Source organism: Lepidochelys olivacea, assembly GCF_965140295.1.
Source record: "Lepidochelys olivacea isolate rLepOli2 genome assembly, chromosome: 16".
NCBI lineage: Eukaryota > Metazoa > Chordata > Testudines > Cheloniidae > Lepidochelys > Lepidochelys olivacea.
In genome coordinates this window covers 20,530,908-20,551,573 of record NC_140426.1, presented here as the reverse complement: position 1 = coordinate 20,551,573, position 20,666 = coordinate 20,530,908, and the positions used below count along the sequence as shown (strand labels likewise).

The following is a 20,666-nucleotide window of genomic DNA, read 5'->3' as shown; positions in this document are numbered from 1 at the left end:
CTTGGGAAACCTTCTCATCTATTTGTTTGTTCAGGACTGGTGCTCGGTTCTTCAACACATTTTCCCAGGCCATTGTATCTTTTCATACAGCCTCACTCTCCTTCTTCACTGCATTTTTTATTCCCAATTGATTGGATTTGATCTCTGCCTTGAGATTTTCCTTCATCTGTTGCTGGCTCCTCTCCTGTCTTGCTACAGCTGCTTGGATCTCCATTTGGCCAGCTTCCATGACACCTTTTCATTCATTCAGGGAAGCATCTATTCCAAACTTTAATTCTCTTGGCCAGCCTTCGCTGCGTCTTTGACACCTTTCGCTGCTTCCCAGAGAGGTGTGTTTTTTTGTCAGTATGACAACTAAATTCTCCCTCTCTATTCAAGAAGCAACCAAAATCTCTGCCAGTTCTCCTGGGAAATATTTTCCTACTACTGATATTTGTTGTCAAGGCTTCTGGGCAGAGAAGAAGTCCAGAAGAGGGTTATTTCCTGGTTGGGAGAGAAATTTAGTAGGCACAGACATGACACTTCTAGACTGATTTGATGACAACATCAATAGGGACCAATCTCAACATCAATATTAGATGGTAAGGGCAGGACACATTAAATATGGAATATTCACAGATGCTATCAGGAAACAACCCAAAGAGCTCCAGAAAGCAGCTGTGTTCAAGCTTACAGCCAGCCTTTCTTGGACAAAAGGTGACAGACGGACCCCTCTGAGATAACAGGTGCCACAAAATGAGACAGCACAAAACTGATTGTCTACATTACCTAAATGTCTATCAAGACCTGCCCAGTAACTCAGCTAGTCATTGCTAGAGCAGGTCAGGACAAAAAGGAAACAATTTTGGAAAAAAAAATATACTACTACCCTTTAAAATTTGAAATTTTTAAGATTCAGATATTTCAAACAGTGACACAGCTAGCTGCAGAACGAAGAGGGATTTTTTTTTAATTTAATTTCAAATTTTTCAAATTTCTACCAGCTTTAGATATTTGCTACTGGGTTGCTCTGCAGCAGGGTTTTGTTGAACTTCTGGGATGAAGGTTTCCTTCCATATCTCAGTTAATTTATTTTTGGGAATGTAAGAATTTCCCCATACCTGTGTATTTAACAGAAACTGGCCAAAAAAATAGTGACAATTTTTCACAAAGAACAAATGGGCTGAAGCTGTAGAATTTGCGAGGGGGAGGGGAATAGACCTGCTTGAATATTAACTAACTTGTAGGGAGTGCAGTGCATTTCATCCAAAACATAGAGAGAGAGGGTCACCAGAAAATTTAATCACTCCACATCATGTTCACTGTGGAAGCTTGAATCTCACCTGACTATTAGTAGAGCTGTTAGGAAAACGTAACGTTCATAGCCATGAGAAATTCTGACATTTCAAAATGAGCTTCCATTCCCAATGGGAACAAAAATTTGAAATACTGAAAAATTTCTCAGAATTGAACAGGAAATGTGCAAATGAAAAAAAATTGACATTTTCTATCAAATCAACATTTTTTTTTAAATTTAACTGACAATTCTGACTTGAAACAATTGTTTTGTTTTCAGACTAGCAGCCGTGTTAGTCTGAATCCGCAAAAAGAAAAGGAGGACTTGTGGCACCTTAGAGACTCACATTTATTTGAGCATAAGCTTTCGTGAGCTACAGCTCACTTCATCGGATGTTTTGATTCTCCCGACTGGAAATAAAAACAAAATCGTCAAAACCAACATTTTTCTGAACAAAACATCGATTTTGACTAAACACAGATTTTCTGACAGGAAAACTTTTTTCATGAGAAAAATTTCAACCAGTTCTATGCAGCAGTGCTGTGTTCACACAGGGAAAATGCAGGAGGATTACATTTTTCAGGGAGGCCTTTTTCTCTACAAGTGCCTTGGACACTTCAAGTTTTTCCATAACGACTATCACATTAGATCCTTTGCTGTCAAGACTTAAAAGTAACAAAGAAAAGGACAAATCAAAGACTCCTTGGAGGAAATTACATTGGTTACGGTGGGGGTGATGACTGTGCTGGCGGGGACTTCTGCTTCGACAGCTTCTTCAGTAAGGGTATCCTGAGTGTCTATATCCTCATAGTTGAGGTCCTCATAAGGGAGGGGAGTGTAGTACTCCTCGTTAATGGTTTCATAATTATATTCGTCCACGATGGGGTCATCCAGCTTCTCATCCTCTTTCGTCTCCTCCATGTTTTCCACCACTGTAGGTGCTTGTGTGGGCAGAGGGGTGAGCTCCTATTGCAAAATACAAACAATGCCCGGTTAGAGAAAGTAGAGGATGTTCTGGCTCTCTTACCAGCTAAGATGTGGGTTTGAAAATTCCTTTCTTGTCTAAAACAGGAAGGCTCCTTAAAACCAAGCAGGCAGCTGATCAATAGCTCAGTGAAAAGCTTGTAAGGATTCAGAACTACGCCATCAGCAGTGATTACTAATTTTGGGTGCCTAGTGTGAGACCTATGGGCCTGATTTTCAGGTGTTCGGAGCAACTGATGGCAATAGAGCCGGGGGGTGCTCAGCAGCTCTGAAAATCCAGCCCGAGTGGGTGCCCCAAAGCTGATGGACACTTCTGAAAATTTAGGCCTTGAGATTCAGGAATTCAAAATGCACAACTGAAAAGGCTCTGAAGGCAAAAGCAACTACCATTGTGGAAAGAAAAGGAGTACCTGTGGCACCTTAGAGACTAACCAATTTATTTGAGCATAAGCTTTTGTGAGCTACAGCTCACTTCATCGGATGCTGTAGCTCAAGAAAGCTTATGCTCAAATAAATTGGTTAGTCTCTAAGGTGCCACAAGTCCTCCTTTTCTTTTTGCGAATACAGACTAACACGGCTGTCACTCTGAAACCTACCATTGTGGAAGTGATGTAGGGTTTGCCTACACTGTAAGTGAAGGTGTGATTGTGGCATGGGGTGACATTCATTCTAGCTTTAATCCAGCTAGCATGGGTTAAAATATGAGTGTAGATGTGGCATTACAGGCCAGCAATCAGAGTACAAGCCCACCGGGGACCCTGGGTATGTATTCTGCTGAACCCGTGCTGCCATGTCCACACTAGTATTGTTAGCTGTGCTAGCTAGATTAATGCTAGCACGGATGTGCCGATCTGTGCTACAATCACACGTTCACTTGCAGCGTAGACACATCCTTAGTGCACAAAGTTAACCTTCCCTGTAGACATATATGCAAGACCTTGCTTCAAGTATATTTTCAGGTGCAGACCATGGCTAATCATGCTCTGATGGCAAGGTCACAGCTGCGTTCTTCTAGCTCTGCTGGAGAGACAAGGTGTCATAAACCACCAAGCTTGTTACCCATCCTCATTCAGCTCAAAGTACAGGCATCACATTACTATGGAAACCTCACACTGCACGCACAAAGCACAAATGCAGACATATCTACAGTAGTTTCTTCCATTTTAAGTCTCCAGCCTTTCACCCACATGCCATTTATGGGTCTATAAAAATTCAGAATGGCAAGCTTTTCAATAAAGTACAAGATGAAACAAAACAGGAGCTTGCCACCTCCCCCCTGTCACTTACCTCTTTAATTTCAGTCACCTCTCTAGCAGCTTCTTCAGCATCAATAGGCTTGGCAGTGGGTGCTTCTGCCTTTCCTGTGTCATCGGTGTCCTCGTAGTAGGGATATTCATAATAATAGGTGTCACCTTCCCCATCCCCCTCAGTGTACTGCAAAGGAACCACAGCAAGAAACAAGGTGAAGGCAGACAACTCCTTAAGTAAGTTCCTTGCCAGCTATTGCTAGGCCATGTGAATTTTATATTCAAACGTAGAGTGACACTCTTTCCACTGGCATCTGCGACAGTGAAGCACAGGGAAAGCAAACACAAAAGGGTCATGAATAAAGAAGGCTGAAGTTTGCAGAAATCTGAGATTTGATGAAAGACTGCATCCAAATTTCCACAAAAGAACTGTGGGGAAGGAAGGATTTTTAAGCCACTAACATGTTTGTAACAAATTTAGCTTTGCAATTTGACCACATATGAGATGATGGTTTTCTCCCTCCATCCTCACTGGCTGCTTTGCTCCGTCTGCTACCCTATACTCATCTGAATGTAAAACACACAGCACCTGCCATATACTGCGGTGGGGACCGCCTCTTAATTCAAGATACCAGAGGTCCTAGCTGACTTCCCGAACCTGATGCTCCCACACTGGGCCACCAAACCATTGGAGGTGACCTTGACTAATGGTTCTGGACCATTTAACAGACTGCAATGACAAAAATGACACGTCAAAAGATGTAAATTCCCTAGAGATGCAGTTGAGAAAGGATCATCATTTGGATTACTGTGGTCATATTATTGCCTTAGATGTGTACAGCAAAAAACTCCCATGCACCTTAGGAGAGGAGGCTCTAAAGTTTCATTTAAGCTTTGCAACCATTAGTTGAGCATCTTCTAAAACAATCCTGATAAAACATAGGTTAGCTGAGGTGTAGTGGCCTTGATCAGAGTGGTCCTAATAATATTTTTGGGCCTGACCCCCGCTGTCACTCATAGAAAGTTGCAAAAAATAAAAATTAACAAATGGCGACTCCTGGTTCAGCAGCCTGGCAAAGACAAATACAGCAACCACTCCTGCATGCACTACCCCTTCAGGCGCCATCACTCACAAACGCATGTTGAAAATCAGTCTTTACTGATGCCTCATGCAAAACTCTGAGAGCAGGACACCCAGATACAGTTTGGCTTGCATGTTGCAGAGTATTGAACAACACATTCAGACAAGATAGGCCTGCCAATACAAACAGAGTGAGCAATTGCATGGATTAATGTTATATCCAAATGGTTATCTAGGTGCACTTGTACGTGCAAATCACCCATTCTGGGTGACATCCTCATTCTACAGAAGCCAGAGCGTTGCCATTTACTTCAACGGAATCAGAGTTTCACTTTTCGTTTGCGGATTAGACATATATTTTGCAAACACTTCTGTACTGCTAAATATTTTTTAAATTTGGGTCATATTGACCTTGGTTCTGGAAGCTCATTAAGCAACTGTCTAATTTTAAGCATGTGAGTCATTCCAGTGAAGTCAATGGATCTACTCCTATGCTTGAAGGACTTAAGCGCCTTCCATATTTCCCATATTTCTCATCCTTCACCCTTTCTTTCTACAGATACTTGCTTTCTACCAGGTTCTTGCTTTTTCAGTGTTCATCAGCTCCTGTGATATTCTGCCTACAGTATGTATACCTGGGGCATAATTTTGGGGGGTTTTTTTGAGAAATTTGTGACTAAAGAAGAATCATCTCTCATATTCCTGTGGCATATTCTGCCCTGAAAGATGCCAACATGCTTTGCAGACTGCATAAAATCTTTTCAGCCACCACGGAAATACAGCTGCTTTTGAGGAAGAAGTTGGCAGCTGTTTAACTTAATTTAATTTTGGGGGGAATTTAAGGAGGTGGAATGAATTTACCCAAACTGGAATTTGGCCAGTACACCAGAGTTAACACTCATGTTGAAAAGTACATAGGGATTTTCAATAACTCAAAGTAGTTAGAACCTCCTGTTTTGTTTCATGAACTCAGATGGGGGAAAAGTGACTTGAGACAAACGAGCTCTTAAAAAAGCAATGTTTCGGTTCTCATGCCTGTATCTGTAGTAATAGAGAGTGAGCAGCCTGTAGTAGAAATGACTTCTAAAATACGATATTTTCAGAGTTTTCCATAAGGCGTCAGCCATTTTTTAAAATGAAATACAAACAAGGCTTTTTGTTACAGTTGGGTGTGACAAATTCTTACACTGTCCACTAATTTTATTGGTATTTAAAGGCCATTCATGGACCAACTATTCTTGTACAAAATTCTACAGAGTAACACGGCCCTTCCAAGACAAGCCCTTTGCAACTAGTTTTGATTGGTGAGCAACTGGGTCCAAAAATAGGTTTATTTCCCTACCATCCCCCCCAGATTTTAACCACAGTGAAGCCTATTTGCTTGTACTTATTTATTGTTTCCACTTCTTTAGAGCACATTAAATATAAAAAAACAAATGAGCCTTTATGTTTCTCTAGACAGAAGTAGGGCACTGAGGGTGATCTAATGTCCAGGGAAGGCAATGGAAAGATTCCTATTGGCTTTAATGTGAGTTGGATCAGACATAGGTATATGACTAAACCAAGGGTTTTGTACAAGCATGTGAGCGTGAGTGTGGCTGAGATTTTCAAAAATGATTCTGGGTGCCAAACTTGAGACCCCTTCAAAGAGCCTAATTTTCAGAGGGTAGGTGTCAGCAGTATCTGGAAATCAGCCCCTTTAAGATGTCTCAAGACAACCCCCGCCCCCCCCACCAAAAAAAAGAACATAAGAGGAATCCATAGTCACTAGTCACTATTGAAAATCTTGGTCTAACCCAGGGTGGGCAAACAACGGCCCAGGGGCCGCATCCGGCCCTCCAGACGTTTTAATCTGGCCCTGGAGCTCCAGCCGGGGAGTGGGGTCAGGGTCTTGCCCCGCTCAGTGAAGCTCCCAGAAGCAGTGGCATGTCCCGCCTCCGGCTCCTACGCATAGGGGCAGCCAAGGGGCTCCACATGTTGCCCCTGTCCCAAGTGCCACCGCCGCAGCTCCCATTGGCCAGGAACGACGGCCAATGGGAGCTGCAGAGGCAGCACCTGCGGACAGGGCAGCGCACAGAGCTGCCTGGCCACGCCTCCACATAGGAGCTGGAGGGGGGACATGCCGCTGCTTCTGGGAGCTGCTTGAGATAAGTGCCGCCTGGAGCTTGCACCCCTAACCCCCTCCTGCACCCCAACCCCTCAGTCCCAGCCAGGAGCACCCTCCTGCACCGCCAAACCCTCATCCCCAGCCCCACCCCAGAGCCCGTACCCCAAGCCAGAGCCCTCACCCCCTCCTGCACCCCCACCGCCAATTTTATAAGCGTTCATGGCCCGTCATACAATTTCCATACTCAGATGTGGCCCTCAGGCCAAAAAGTTTGCCCACCCCTGGTCTAACCCTTTCTAGTGATTCTCCTAACTAGGCACAGCTGAGTGTTTATCCAAGAACTCATGGGATAATTATAGGTCTGCTTGGATCATTTTGATCAAAATGAAATTTCAACCAAAAACAAAAAACAAAACTGAGATTTTCCCCCCCCCACGGTTTTTGATCACCCCTAGTAGCTGACATTTCAAAAATCAGTTGATCTTATTAAAACTGTTGACCTGAAACATCTGTTGGCATTTAGAAAGTGATATATGTAAATTATTATATTCAGTTGCAATAGTTAGTGAGGGCCCAATTTTCAAACTTGGGCTGCTACATGTATAGGGTAATACATTTTGCTTCCCATGGGCACCCGCACACTCAAATGCTCAGAGTTTGTCTACATGGCGATTTAGTGCGCAGTGAGCCAGGGTGTAAATCTACAGTATAAAAGCTTTCAGTGCATGGTAGCATAAGGCGACAAGCTTATGCATTGTAGATTCACACCATGGCTTGCCACGCACTATATCACTGTGTAGACAAGCCCTTGTTTCACACTCTGGGAAAACAAGGAGCAGAAAAATGAAGCGATACACCAAAAGTCACACAGCAAATCAGCAACAAAGCTGGGATTAGAACCTACAATTCCTGAGATCTAGCCCTGTACCTGATCCACTAAGCCATGTTGACCATGAGGTTTCAGAGGATGTTCCGAGCACTCACATGTAGCATTGGGTGCCCGGTCTTGTAAACTGGATTCAAGCTCTTAAAGAAAAAAAATTCTCAAGGTTACAAGGCCAAAATGTTGACCTCCCTTGGCAGGGTTTCATCTTCCATGCTCCAGGATCCCTTCCACTGTTTTATTAGGCAACAGATTTTTGCAACCACAGGGGGTGGGGAAAGCAATCCAAGACAGGCCAGTGACTTATTGAGAGATTCACAGTAAAACTAAACGGAAGTTAAATATGAAACAGTGCACACGTGCTATCTCAGTTCATTGCAACAGTGCATCTGCTTATTTACGGCTAGTCTGCTCCCCAATTAATATTAATTTATTTCCCTTGCAGTTGTCCCTGGAAACCCTTGCTTGCTTTTCATTATTCTTACATTTCCTGGTTTCCTTATCATCTTTGATCACGACTGCTTCTGCCCTGACCACTATTGGCCTGTGTTCCTTCTTCCTCTCCTGAACAAACTCCCCCTACAGAGCGTGGTGCATTGGTACCCATCCTGGGTGTCCCTTCTAGGCGGGATACCTCGTGGGAGCATTAAGCAGTTACCCCAAAGGTTTCATGCTTGCACAAGTGGAGGTTCTTCCTTTCTACTTACGTATTCATCTTGGTTAGGGTCCTGAGACTGGGGGGTGTCAGGAATGGCTGTGTCGCAGTCAGGGCTGTAGTGTTCACAATAATCATAGGCTGCCCTGGGGTCTGCCACGACCAGGAGCTGCTGGATGTCCCCCTGGGGGAATAAAAACAAGAAAGAAGTCCTACATAAGTCAAAGAGTCAGAGTTTAAGACCAGGAGGGGCTATTGGATCAACTTGTCTGACCTCCTGTATAATACAGGCCACCGCCACCACCCGCACAGTAACCCAACAACCGAAATTACACTGACGTATTACAGCCCTCAGGAGGCTAAACTACTGTGTGCCACAGGCAGAGAACAGGAGGGCCCTTGCAGTGGCAGGGAATTACGTAAGATATACCCAAATAATCCTAGCAAGTAACCCACGCCCCATGTGGCAGAGGAAGTCAAAAAACAAAACAGCCAAGCCAATCTGAGCAGGAGGAAAATTCCTTCCCAACCCTGAATAAGGTGACCAGATAGACCCTGAGCACGTGAGCAAGGCCCACCAGCCAGGCACCCAAGGAAGAGAATTCCCATCCAGTGCCACATCTTCAGTTGTGGCCATCTCTGATGCTTCCGAAGAAGGAGACAGAAAACCTCAGAATACACAGAGGGGGAAAAAATCCCTTCTTGACCCCTACAGATGACCAGCTGAAGCTCGAAGCATGAGACAACAAAGACACACGTAGTCATAGTACCACAGGCCCAAAGACTGAAGTCTGTACTCAGTCCTTATGCAGACAAAAGACCCAATGATGGACCAAGAAATTAGAGAAGGAAGAGTCCTATTAGGCTACCTAGTCTCCCCCACTCAAGTAAGGTAGGATTGTTCAGGAACTTGGTCTGAGACAGGCCAGCCAGCAAAACCCGTTATCCTTGGGTGCACATCGAGTATCTGCTTTAGCCCTTGCTGCTTACAAGGGTGTGAAGTGACTGCGCTTTGCTTGTCATTCCCAGGTGCATTATCACAAGAAGATATTGCATCTAGAGAGAGGTCACCACCTCGGCATCTCCTGGACAGCCTCATCCCTTTCCCTGCTAGTTTGGTGCTGCTGACAGCCCTCGACAATGACATCCACAAGACAGGTACCATACAGACAAGGGACATGCAAGCTTCCCTGTCAAAGGGCTCCCTGTGCTTTCGATGAGGAGTGTCCTAGGTAAATGACCTCCTTCACATCCCAGTCTGGATCTAATCACGTCGCTCATCCAGCTGGACTTGTGAGTCATCCAGGGATTTCTAAACAGACTGACATTTATTTCCAGTCTCTTTCTACATTATCACCTCTCCACTAGGAACAGAAACACCGACGTCCAAAAAAACTTCACAAGTTAGACATGGCCTGTTTGAAATCAGGCACTTTGCAGGTTTGTTAGGAATCATGCCTGCTTTAAGGACTGTTCAGCCCATAATGAACCAGGCACACAATATCCATAGCCTAAAAATGAGCTCAAAACATAGGACTTACTTTTATAGAGAACCACCGTTTTACTTTGAAACACAGCAAGAGTTTAATCAATAGACAGATGCTTTGCTGCTCAGATGATTAGAACTGATTTTTTTAAAATTAGGGAAAGAGGGTTTATTTAATAGCAGAAAACATTGTTAAAGCTGCAGAAAAAGAAAGCCTTACCAAAAAAACCAACCTGGGCGGATGATGTGGTCCTGTAATGGGAACCAGAAGCCAGGGATGGAGTCTAGCCAGGATGTCTGAAAACCCCTAGGAAAACTGGAACATGCTTTTAAACACGGGGGGCCAGATCTGCCTTTGTGAATGCAGCCTGAACCCTCTGCATTCACAGGAGCAGCTGTGCCAGAGGAGGAATGCAAACCCGCCGAATGCAAACAAGCACACGCACGCTCTGCAGCCACCACGGGCTCCTCCAGAAGGACACAGCTTAAATTTCTGGCAGGGTTCCATTGGAGATGAGCCAACAGAGAGCTCTCTGGGAGATATGCTGATTCTATGCATCTGCTGGCTGGTCAAGCCCCACTCTGCCCTAATTTGACATTGCCCCAAGCAGTTTAAGGCCTTCCAGCAAAGGGGGAACATATCCATTTCCATGTCACTCCTCATAGGCGTATGCGAGCAGCTCTGAAACACTCACACACGTATCCTCATAACTAGCGCTCGTTTAAATTTTTCATCATTCTGATCAAACCTTTTCTTTAAAAAAAATGAACTTTTTTGTTTATCAACAACATTTCCTGAATTTTCAATGAGATAATACACGGTTTTCCAAAGTGAATTTTGTTTCTTTTTTTTTCCCCCACTCACTCACCCCCATCTTATCCCGCTCCCCCCACTTTCTACTTTGGTGAATAAATGTTTGAAGTGTTCTGTTATTTTGCCAGAATGTTGGGGTTTGTTTTGCCCTCCTTTTTCAGAGGCAAACATTGTTACCAGTTTTCAACCAGCTCTACTCATAACATTACTGTCAGGCAGGGAATATTACCCCCATTTTACTGATGGGGAAATGAGGCACTGAATGAGCAAAGTTGGTTGGCCAAGGTTACACAGGGAATCAGCGACAGAGCCAAGAACAGAAGCCACATCTCCTGCTTCCCACTCCAGTGCCTTAACCACAAAACCCTCCATCCCTGCCTCCCTTCTCAGTTACACTGGAATCTGGGAAAGCCCTCCCCCCCACCCCCCCGATGAATCAGGCCCATAAATGACCATTTATTTATTTTTTATCCTTTTGCACTTCATTCAGCTTGGCTGTTACAACTGGTTCCCATGCACTGCCATAAGGCTTTGGGTTTGGGCTTCTAGCATTGCCCGGGAAAGTTTATATAACTAAATTATTGATTGTTATTAATAGTAAACCAGCAATAAAACCCAGACTTGATGTTCTTCTACAAGAGGCAGGGGAGGAAAGTTGAAAGCTATTCCTTTCTGATAAGCATGGATTTACACCTCAAGGGGGGCTGATAGTTCAAGCCACTTATAGAATACAGGCTAAATTCTCCTTCCCCTAGAGACAGATAACGCAAAGGAGGTAACCTCAGCAGGGTTCGCCAGCTAAGTACAGACCAGTAGGTTAAGCAGAGCAGTGTTTGTTAAGGCTCACTCTGCTTTTAGTCTGAGTGGCAGAGGAATGCTGAGCTAAGTATGGAGAGGAACCCTGGCTCATATCCTCAGCTGTTTTTCCACAGCCAAAGGGAGGTTTAAAGTCAGTTCTTTAGTCTGACGAATCAAGGGGATCTGCTGCCAATTTTCCTGTAGATGCATTAATGGGCCAAGGTCAGAAATGAATCTAAGCTGATGTAACTTGCACCTTCTTCGAGTCCCCTCAGCACATAATGCATACCAGATCAGACTCCTCTGAAGTCAGACTCAGGTTCAGAGTCTAAGGGAATCTCTGAGTCTAGACTGGTGTAATTAACACACTGAAGGGGTCAGAAGGAGGTGTCAGCTTTGCCAACCTAAACTCCTCTAGAATTCACTGTGTCCGTTCCTTTCTAACGTCCTTCTCAAACCCAATCTTCTCTGCCTAACATTCTCACTTTCCCCTTGTTGTTGGTACCAGATCCTGCTCCCAGCTCTGCTGACCTCTCCTCCGTGACCTTATTTTTCGGTCCAATAGCAGTAGTGTTCAACTGTATGAAGCCAGCGGGAAATTCCATGTGATAATATTCTGGGAGGCATCGGAGTGCTGGGACACTAACCAGACTTCAGGTGCACCAAGATGGGCTGAACAGTTCAATTGTGGGGAAGGGGAGAGAGTCCCAAGGTGTTCCTAGGTATCTCATCTTTCTCTCTGCTTTGCAAGTGACAACTGCAAGGCTTTAATGGAGCCCCCCACGTTCACACGCATAAAAGGCAGACAGAACTAAAATCTTGTTAGCAGGAATCTCAGTCAATTGACCTCATCCCTCAGTGCCAAACAATAAAATGGACTAATTTAGCCTGCAATAAAAACGAAGGAGCTGGGTTTCAGAAAAGATGCACACAGCTCAGCTGTTGGGAGCCCTGTTTCTTTGATTTAAGAAGCTGACTTTAACTGGAGCAAGCCGTGCTAGGAAGTTCAGAGGCCCTTTGTGTCCTCTCAAGTGTGTCCTCTCAAGTAATAAATACTAGCAGACCAATAGCTGCCTCCCCCACCTTATTGTGGGCTAAGCAGCAAGCCAGCTCTGCTCCTATTCCTCTTGCTGCTCTGAAGAGTCAATTTGTTTGACTGTTACAGTTGCACAGAATAGTCAAACCTCTTCTCTTTCCATGTCAGTATCAGCTTTCTTCAACAGGAGCAGTGATAAAGAAGATGCCACAGATTAACTTTGTCTGCCGTAGCCTAAAGCTTTCTACCTCTTTTGCAGGATGTGTAACTTACATTTGTGCTGGAATGCTGCTGAAGGGGTAACGATGGGTAAAAAAAATAAATAAATAAATAAAAAGTGACTTAGGAGCCAAAGTGCTATTTTCAAAAGTGACTTAGGCACATAGCAGCCAAAATCTCAGTGAAAGTCAGTGAGACTTAGGCCCTTCTGGGTTATATTTACAAAAGTATTCAGGCCCCTAAAGACGGAGATAGGTGCTACTGGGATTATCAAAAGCCTCTAAGCAGGTTAGACACTTTATTCCCACTGAAAGCCAGGGGTACTTTTGTAAATCCTATAAGGCACCTCCTTGCATCTTTAGGCACCTGAAAACCTTTGAAAATCTGGCCCTACGTCACAATTAAAGAATAGGTCCGAAATGATTTAGGTGATTTTGAAAGTTGCATCCGAGAGCAGTGACATGTGAAAAGCCCAGTATGATCACAACAGTGAAGTAACTGCCGAATATAGCGGTGAAAAGTGCCACCTGGCACCAACGGCATTCTTTATTTCTGCACCAAACGGGGACAACACTGGTAGCAGCAGTGCTCAGACCACCCCCTCGACATCCCGGAAGGAAGGCTAGTTTTAGGGGTATAAAGGTAAATGAGTCTCCAGGGTTCCTTCAGTCTTTGGTCTTTGATGAGATTCCCAACAAGGATGCCAGGTAGTGCCAACTGCAGCTGTGTCTTTTCTGGTGTGGTTTCTTCTTTGCTGCGAAACGGATGGACTCCACCAAACTGACGACCCAATAGCAGTCAGGGTCAGAGACGTTCAAAATTTTGCAATTTTGACAAAATTTTGAATTTAAAGAGGGAAAAAGGGTCAACTTCAAGTCCCATTTCCCAACCAGCTGAAGAACTGGTTGGAAGAAAATCAAAATGTTGACGATATTTTCATAGAAATTTCAAGTTCATCAAAAAAGTAGAACAGAATTTCAATTAAAAAAAGCACTTTGAAAATTACATATATATACATTTTTTTAAAAAAAAACATACCCTACCAGAGTCCCACCCCTGCTCCTTGTACTGATGGTCTGACCAAGATGGATCTGTTTGACATTTATTGTATAATACCCATGTATGCTTGGGTGACTCATGTATGGATTAGTTCCCATCATGCAGCTCCCAGACAGTGCTGGAAAATGTTAAAACAGCTTTTTTGGATCATTTTCTGTGCTCATCTTACATGTGTGCCACAGTGTCACATCGCTCCCAATGATATCAACGCCCGCACCTTGGTTCAACAAAAACAGCTGGAGAGAATAACAGGAGTGACTTCATTTGGCATCGCTGCCCATGTCATAAATACTGCTCTTCTCTGGGACTCTCACTTCAATTTATTAGTAATTAACGGGACTGTTGTTTTAGTGCATTACCACAACAGTTTTAGGGACTCTAAGGTCAATAAAAAAATATTGCCTGAAGTGGTTTTTTAGATTCCCATATTTAAGTTAAGTTTCTCTGAATAACCACAGAGCTAAGAAGCATAATGACTTTTTAAAAAATAATCTGAAAAGGAATTAGAAGGATTTTAGATTTTGTTGGTTTTTTTATTAATTATCATCATTATAGGAAGACATATTAGTTTTATAAATGCAGCCCAAGTCACATGGCTACAGACTGGCAGTGGATCAATGTGTTTCCATGATTAAGTGAATGCTTTGAAAACCCAGCCACTGGAGATTCTCTTTAAACCCTAATCCACGGTCTCAAGGATTCTCTGCCAGCCCTCTGATGTTCCACTTGATAAAACGTGTCATTAGCACAGGCTTATGGATAGAGATTCCCTCTGCCTGGGAAGTAACAGCTGTGATAATTCGAGGGCTGTGAGTGGTTACAAGTGTTACTCCCATCAGAGTTAAATTGACAGCCAACAAGTCAATGGAGAAGGAAACAGGGAGCCAGTTTCTCATCATGATCTCAGTCCAGTCTCCTTTTATCAAGCTGAAATTCTGTGGGAATAGGTTCGATGTCTAAACACCTGATTTGCAGGTGCAGTAAGGTGCCAATCCTCCAGTTCCAGGCATAAGCAAAATTCTAATTAATGGGATTAGGAAGAAACAATTCCTGTGGGCAGGATATTCCCTAACTGCCTTCCTCAGGACTTCTTGCATCTTTCTCCAGATCAGCTGCTACTGGCAATTGTTGGAGGCAGGTAGATGAGCCATTTGCCACTCTGTGGAAATTCCTATGCTGCAATGTCATCTAAATAACCTAAACTGAGCCACAGATCAATGAGAGTACAGAAACGGAAGCCAGTGTATGAAAAATCAGCCCTGAAAACTTGATGAGTCAGAAGCAGCCATGAGTGAACTTCAAAAAGCTCAGAGGTTTGGATAAATAGAACCCAGATGTTTGCATGCTTATCTGAACAAACTGGATGAAACGGCTTTATCTTCAGATCTTGGTTATTGCCCCTTTCCCAGATGGCTGGATGTACCAAAAAAAATGGCCTCCATTCTGGCCTTTTGGCACTAAAATGAGGAACTATTCTCTGCCCCTCTTCTTTTGTAGGAACCATATCAAGGCGCTTCCAATGGGGATGCTAGTTTGACTAAAACCACAATAGCATCATATGGAACCTTTCTTTGAAGTCTGTAAATGGTGGGGATAGCTCTATTTTAAACACCTTTCCTTTCTTCCCATTGCCTCTGCAGAGCCGAGCTGCAGCTGGACATAGAAGGGAAAAAACCAGGTGAAACCCAGTCCTCATTAGATTTCCAACCTATTTTTGTATCCCTATTTTGAACCAACCCTCCCCCGCCCCCATTAGCTTTGACCCTAGCCTTGCCTTACATTAGCACTGTTATGACCTGGTCAAACAAGGACCCCCTTAAAGATAAGTAAACTACACATTCTTTGACTCCCGGGTTCTTTTCTTCATTCCTGTTTTGTAATCCCAGAGAACAGCCCACTGGCCTATGGCAGTGGGATCTATTAATTCCTTGCTGCTTTGGGTTGTGGTTCTTGAGTCTTCAGCGGAGTGGGGAAATCCATCTTTTCCCCTCCCATAGAAGATGGTCCCCCCCAGCTCACAGATTCTTCTCCACCTTGCCAGCTACGAAACCCCAGTTACATCATAAGCAGCCTCCTCTTCCTGCCAAAGTTTCCCCACGCCTGGAGGTGGAGTTGCTCTTATTTTTGTGCAAGGAGGGGTTTGGATTCTTCAGGACTCCACCCCTCCATACCTGTCTGCTTGTCTCACATCACCACTCTCCTCCACCAACCAGGCCAGCCTCATCTGCCCATTGGTCAGCGTCTCACACCTATATCTTCATGCCCTCCTCAATGCTGTTCCTTATGCATAGAATGTCCTGCCTCATCCTCCAGGCCTCTACCCTCCCCCTCATTCAAATCACTCCTCAAGACCCAACTCTTCTGTGAGGCCTATAAGAAAACAGCCAATTTAGGCCAGTTAAATTGGAGGGGCAGATGACGATACTTAGCACTTGGTCTATTGATAGCTGCTGTAAGCATTGGAAGGTATCCCTCTCCTCCCACCCGCCATGACCCATTTGTCACCCTAGACAGCAAACTCTTCAGGACAGAGTCTGTGTCTTCCTACATGTTTGTGCAATGCCCAGTTAGGGCCTTGATTCCAGCTGGGGCCTCTGTGTGACACTATAACACAAATTATAATCATAATATATTATGATTTATTGGTTTATTGGCATCAAAGGACAAGCAACTCTTTTCTGAGAAGAAGAGGCTTGTTCTGTCTCTGGTAATCTCCTCTTAGGAAACCTCTCATCCTGCCAAGATCCTAATGTGGAAAACGGACTCAAGATGAGGGACAGAAGGAAATAATTAGTACAGCAACCATGCAGATTGACATGGGGCTAATTTCATAGAATCATAGAATATCAGGGCTGGAAGGGACCTCAGGAGGTCATCTAGTCCAACCCCCCACTCAAAGCAGGACCCATCCTCAATTTTTGCCCCAGATCCCTAAATGCCCCCCTCAAGGATTGAACTCACAACCCTGGGTTTAGCAGGCCAATGTTCAAACCACTGAACTATCCCTCCCTCTTCAAGCTAAGCAGAATTTTCTGCAATCTCAACTTTCATAACAACATTTTTGACTGACCGTGAATAATGTACAATCAGCAGTTGGATCAAGCCAAAGCCCCAGCTCTGGACAGCCTCAGAACTTGAAGGAGCTTGAATCTGAAGTCAGAGTTTAAGGTGAGGGCTTGATTTAAACAGCACAGCAGAGTTCATTCCAAGCACCCCTTTCAAGCACAGTATCCAGAGTATTCATCTGGATTATGGATTATTTATACAATGGTGCTCTGCAGACTATTAAAGGGCCCATCCACCTCTCCAAAAAAGTTTGGATGAAAAATTGGTTGCCTTTCCAAATAGTTGAGTTTGTCAAACCCATTCATCATTCCCAATTCCTTTCCTGAGATCCTAATAAAATCCTAGCCCCACAGAGCCCAAGTCCTCCTCTCACCACAGGCAATGCCCCCTTCCAAACTTTTCAATCATCCCTCCACTCTGTTTTCCACCACCTAACCATCATCCCATGACAATACTCAGCTCATCTAGAGAGCTCAAATCACTTTAGAAAACAAGGGAAGTATCCTCATTTTACAGAGGCCTAGAAAGATGAAATGACTTGATTGAGTTCAAACAACAAGTCATTGGCAGAGCCAAGAATTAAACAAGTCTCCCAGTTCCCAATCCAGTACTCAATCCACTGGATGACAATGCCACCAAGCTATGCTTTTTCCAAGTTAACTGAGCTCAACCTCAAAGAGGCTGGCTTGTTACATGCATCTGCTTTTCTTGACAACAAGAAGTCCAATAGCATCCTTGGAAGCAACAAGGTAGAAGGGGTGAGATATGGCACATAACAAAGTGCTTTCATTATCCCAAGTCCTGTCTCAACAGTGAAACATGTTTTCAAATCCTCAGACTATTTAAGGTATTTTAAAAATGATAATTGGTCTCCATCCTCCTTGCTCTGGTTCTCCTTTTGGATCCAAGAAACTTAAGCTTCCTCTGATGCCAAAGCTGATTTATCCCCCAGGCACTTCGCCTAATTGAAACTTTCATCCTTTCAAGAAGACACGTCTAATCACCAGTTTAAAGACTCTGAAAAGCTCTGGGGTTGTTTTATGTATTGAGGCAATGGTACTTAACCTTGTTTGACCCTGAACTTCACTGGCTGTTGAAGGGATGCAGTGTTTAGATGCAAGGTTATGTGTATTATGTTTAATCAGTGGCTGTCATGATCATACATTAGTAAACATTACTTACAGTGGGCAACTTGTCTTTCCAGGTCAACAAGCAGTGTCTAGGGCTGGGAGGACATTTTTTTGTTCAGAAATTTACCAAACCAGTGGAAGAACCCAGGTGATGCAGATTAACGACCTATTGCTGATTAAGATTCAGCAATAGGAATTTAAAGGGGAGCAGGGTGGAGAAAGAAGTCCTTAAGAAACATGCTGCTTAGAAAACAGGTGGTTCTGGCAGGACTACAAGGGGCATCTGGTTTCTCTGCTGTGCCAGACAGTCTACATTTCTCTCTGGCCTTATCTACGCTAGATCAATTTTCCTATGATTCCCCAGTGGTTCAGTTTCACTGGTGGAAGGGCTGATGTAGGCAAAATACTGGCATCCACTGATGTATTAGGTGCTGTGTCTTATAGTTAGGCATGTCAGAATTCAAATTTTTTAAAAATAACTGATGGATAATATCAATGTTTATTTTTAAGCATTTTTTATTTGTATTGATTTAAATTTTCACTGTTCGGGAAAGAATGAGGGGAATCAGACAATTATTTAATGACAGTAGATGTTGAGATTCAAAAAATGAAAGCTTTGTAAACATTAAAACACAAATTGTCAAAATAGACAAAGTTAACGTCCTTAAATCATACTCATAAGTTCCCAAGTAACATTTTTCTTACTTTGCCTATCTGTAAATTTAAATTATTATTGATGGAAATAGTTTTTCGTGGGTTTGTGTGTGTTTGGTGAAATCGATGTTTACCAGCATTTACCAATGAAAATTTAATCCATCCAAGTCTACTCATAGTCCTGATCTGAACAAGTGAGTGAACGTGATGTTTAAAATGCTGAATAAAATCTGGAGGCCTGCCTACAGCAGTGGGCCCATCACTGCTACTTCTAATGGGGCTGACATGTGGGTAACGTGTCTGGGAAACGTTTGGCTACAATACAGCTTAGTGTAGATATGATGCCCATCAGCTCAGCCAACACAGCAGATCCCCAGAGTTAAAAGCATAATCTACTAGAGCTTGAGGTAAGGCGCTGTATTTGGTGGCTGGAACAGCTGGTATTCTCCATGCATCCAATGAAGTGGGTTCTAGCCCACGAAAGCTTATGCCCAAATAAATGTGTTAGTCTCTAAGGTGCCACAAGGACTCCTCGTTGTTTTTGATTATATTCTCTGTGGATCATCAGAGAGGCTGACACAAAATACTCCCCAGCAAATAACACAAACACCTCCAAAAGCAACATGACTGGGAGCACTGACCATGTTAGAGCAGTCATGCTCCTCCCAGCTCCCACACGCACGGTACTATCACAGAATCATAGACTATCAGGGTTGGAAGGGACCTCAGGAGGTCATCTAGTCCAACCCCTGCTCAAAGCAGGACCAATCCCCAACTAAATCAGTGTTCTCTATGCATCGATAGAGAACACTGTCTGCTTATCAAATGACCCAGCTTACTAAACTGGGAATTATTTTAACAGCAATGTCGACAGAGTCTGAAAAGGGTAAAAAGACCCCAGTAGGACAGTCTAGGAAAAGCAGTTCCACGCCCTCCATGCAAATGACAAATATAATACTACATGGGATGAATGCGATGCTTTAAATTAACTCCATCAGCGGTTCACATAATGCCCAGTCTGAGGGGCATGTGGTTTATTGATGCAAAGAAGGGGAAATGAACATATTTTATATATTTACACACACACACAAAATTACAGCAACAGCTGAAACATTACAATATCACTAGTGTATGCTGTAGCACTTTGGAATAATAGTGCAAATTTTGAAGTTTTTTTTCCATAAGATCCCTTCTATTTCAAGCTCTATGTTCCACTTCTAACCTAGCTTGCATGTAAACCTAAGCCTTCTTAAGTGCAAACACTTTTAATATGGACTTGCCTGCATTCTTGAGCTTTTGTGCAAGTATAAACATTATAAACCGCTTGCTGCAATAGGACTTTGTTCCCAGAACACAGCAGCAGCCAAAGTAGAAAGGGCTGCAAAAAGGAAAAGCCAGCCCAACATGAAGATGTAAAGCAATCAAAAATGATCATTAAAATACCCAAAAGAGAGAGAGAGAGAGCGTGTGCCTTAAATCAACAACCAGCACTGCACAATGTGCTCAGACACCTCATTCCCATGGCCATTTTTATATATTTATTTTAAACAACCCCTAATCCATTTTCTGGACTTTTATGAAAACAATGGGTTAAGAGGTATGTTTCCATCAACGACTTCAACTCACAGTTCTACAGTGTAAGGTAAGATCATCAGCGGCTAGGACTGCATTACTAAGCTTGACAAAAAGCTGCTTTGTATTCCCTTAGTTCTCCATCGCTAGGCCAATTGCTGCGGTAAAACAGGCAAAGAAAAATACAAGTAGTTTCTCTATAGCTATTTCACCTAGAGGAAAAAATTAATGGCTCGTAGCTCTGCTTTAAAAAAAAAAAACTAAGGCTCCACCGCCCTCTGTCCCAGTAAAGGAAGGATTTTACTCTCAAATTTCATTTTTTCCTACAGCAAAATCTCTTTACATCTGCAAATTCAGCATTTTGAAAGCACTTGTCAGGAGTTCTGTGTTCTGGGCACATATTTGAAAACCCCCAAGAGATTAGAAACATATGGGAAGAACACAGAATCCAAACCCCAGGTTTTTATTAAGAGGCATGATTTTTAGTTCAAATTTCATCAAATGCAAGTAAATATTTTCTTCTTCAACTGGCAACGTTACTTTATGTTAGCCTCAAGAGACAGTTAAGAGATATTCGTGAGTGTCTGTGTCAGAGAGAG

At 43.3% G+C, this 20,666-nt stretch overlaps 1 protein-coding gene across 2 annotated transcripts in view; it reads right to left on the bottom strand.

The window, feature by feature from the left end:
• The window catches only part of COL5A1 (collagen type V alpha 1 chain), a 248,110-nt gene that overhangs the window by 131,463 nt on the left and 95,981 nt on the right, over positions 1-20,666 (bottom strand). For both annotated transcript variants that reach the window (XM_084649659.1, XM_084649658.1), the window contains exons 5-7: positions 8,286-8,417; positions 3,548-3,694; positions 1,994-2,242 (exon numbers count right to left, since the gene is read on the bottom strand). In XM_084649659.1, coding sequence (XP_084505785.1) covers positions 1,994-2,242; positions 3,548-3,694; positions 8,286-8,417 — 528 coding nt within the window. The remainder of the gene's footprint in view (positions 1-1,993; positions 2,243-3,547; positions 3,695-8,285; positions 8,418-20,666) is intronic.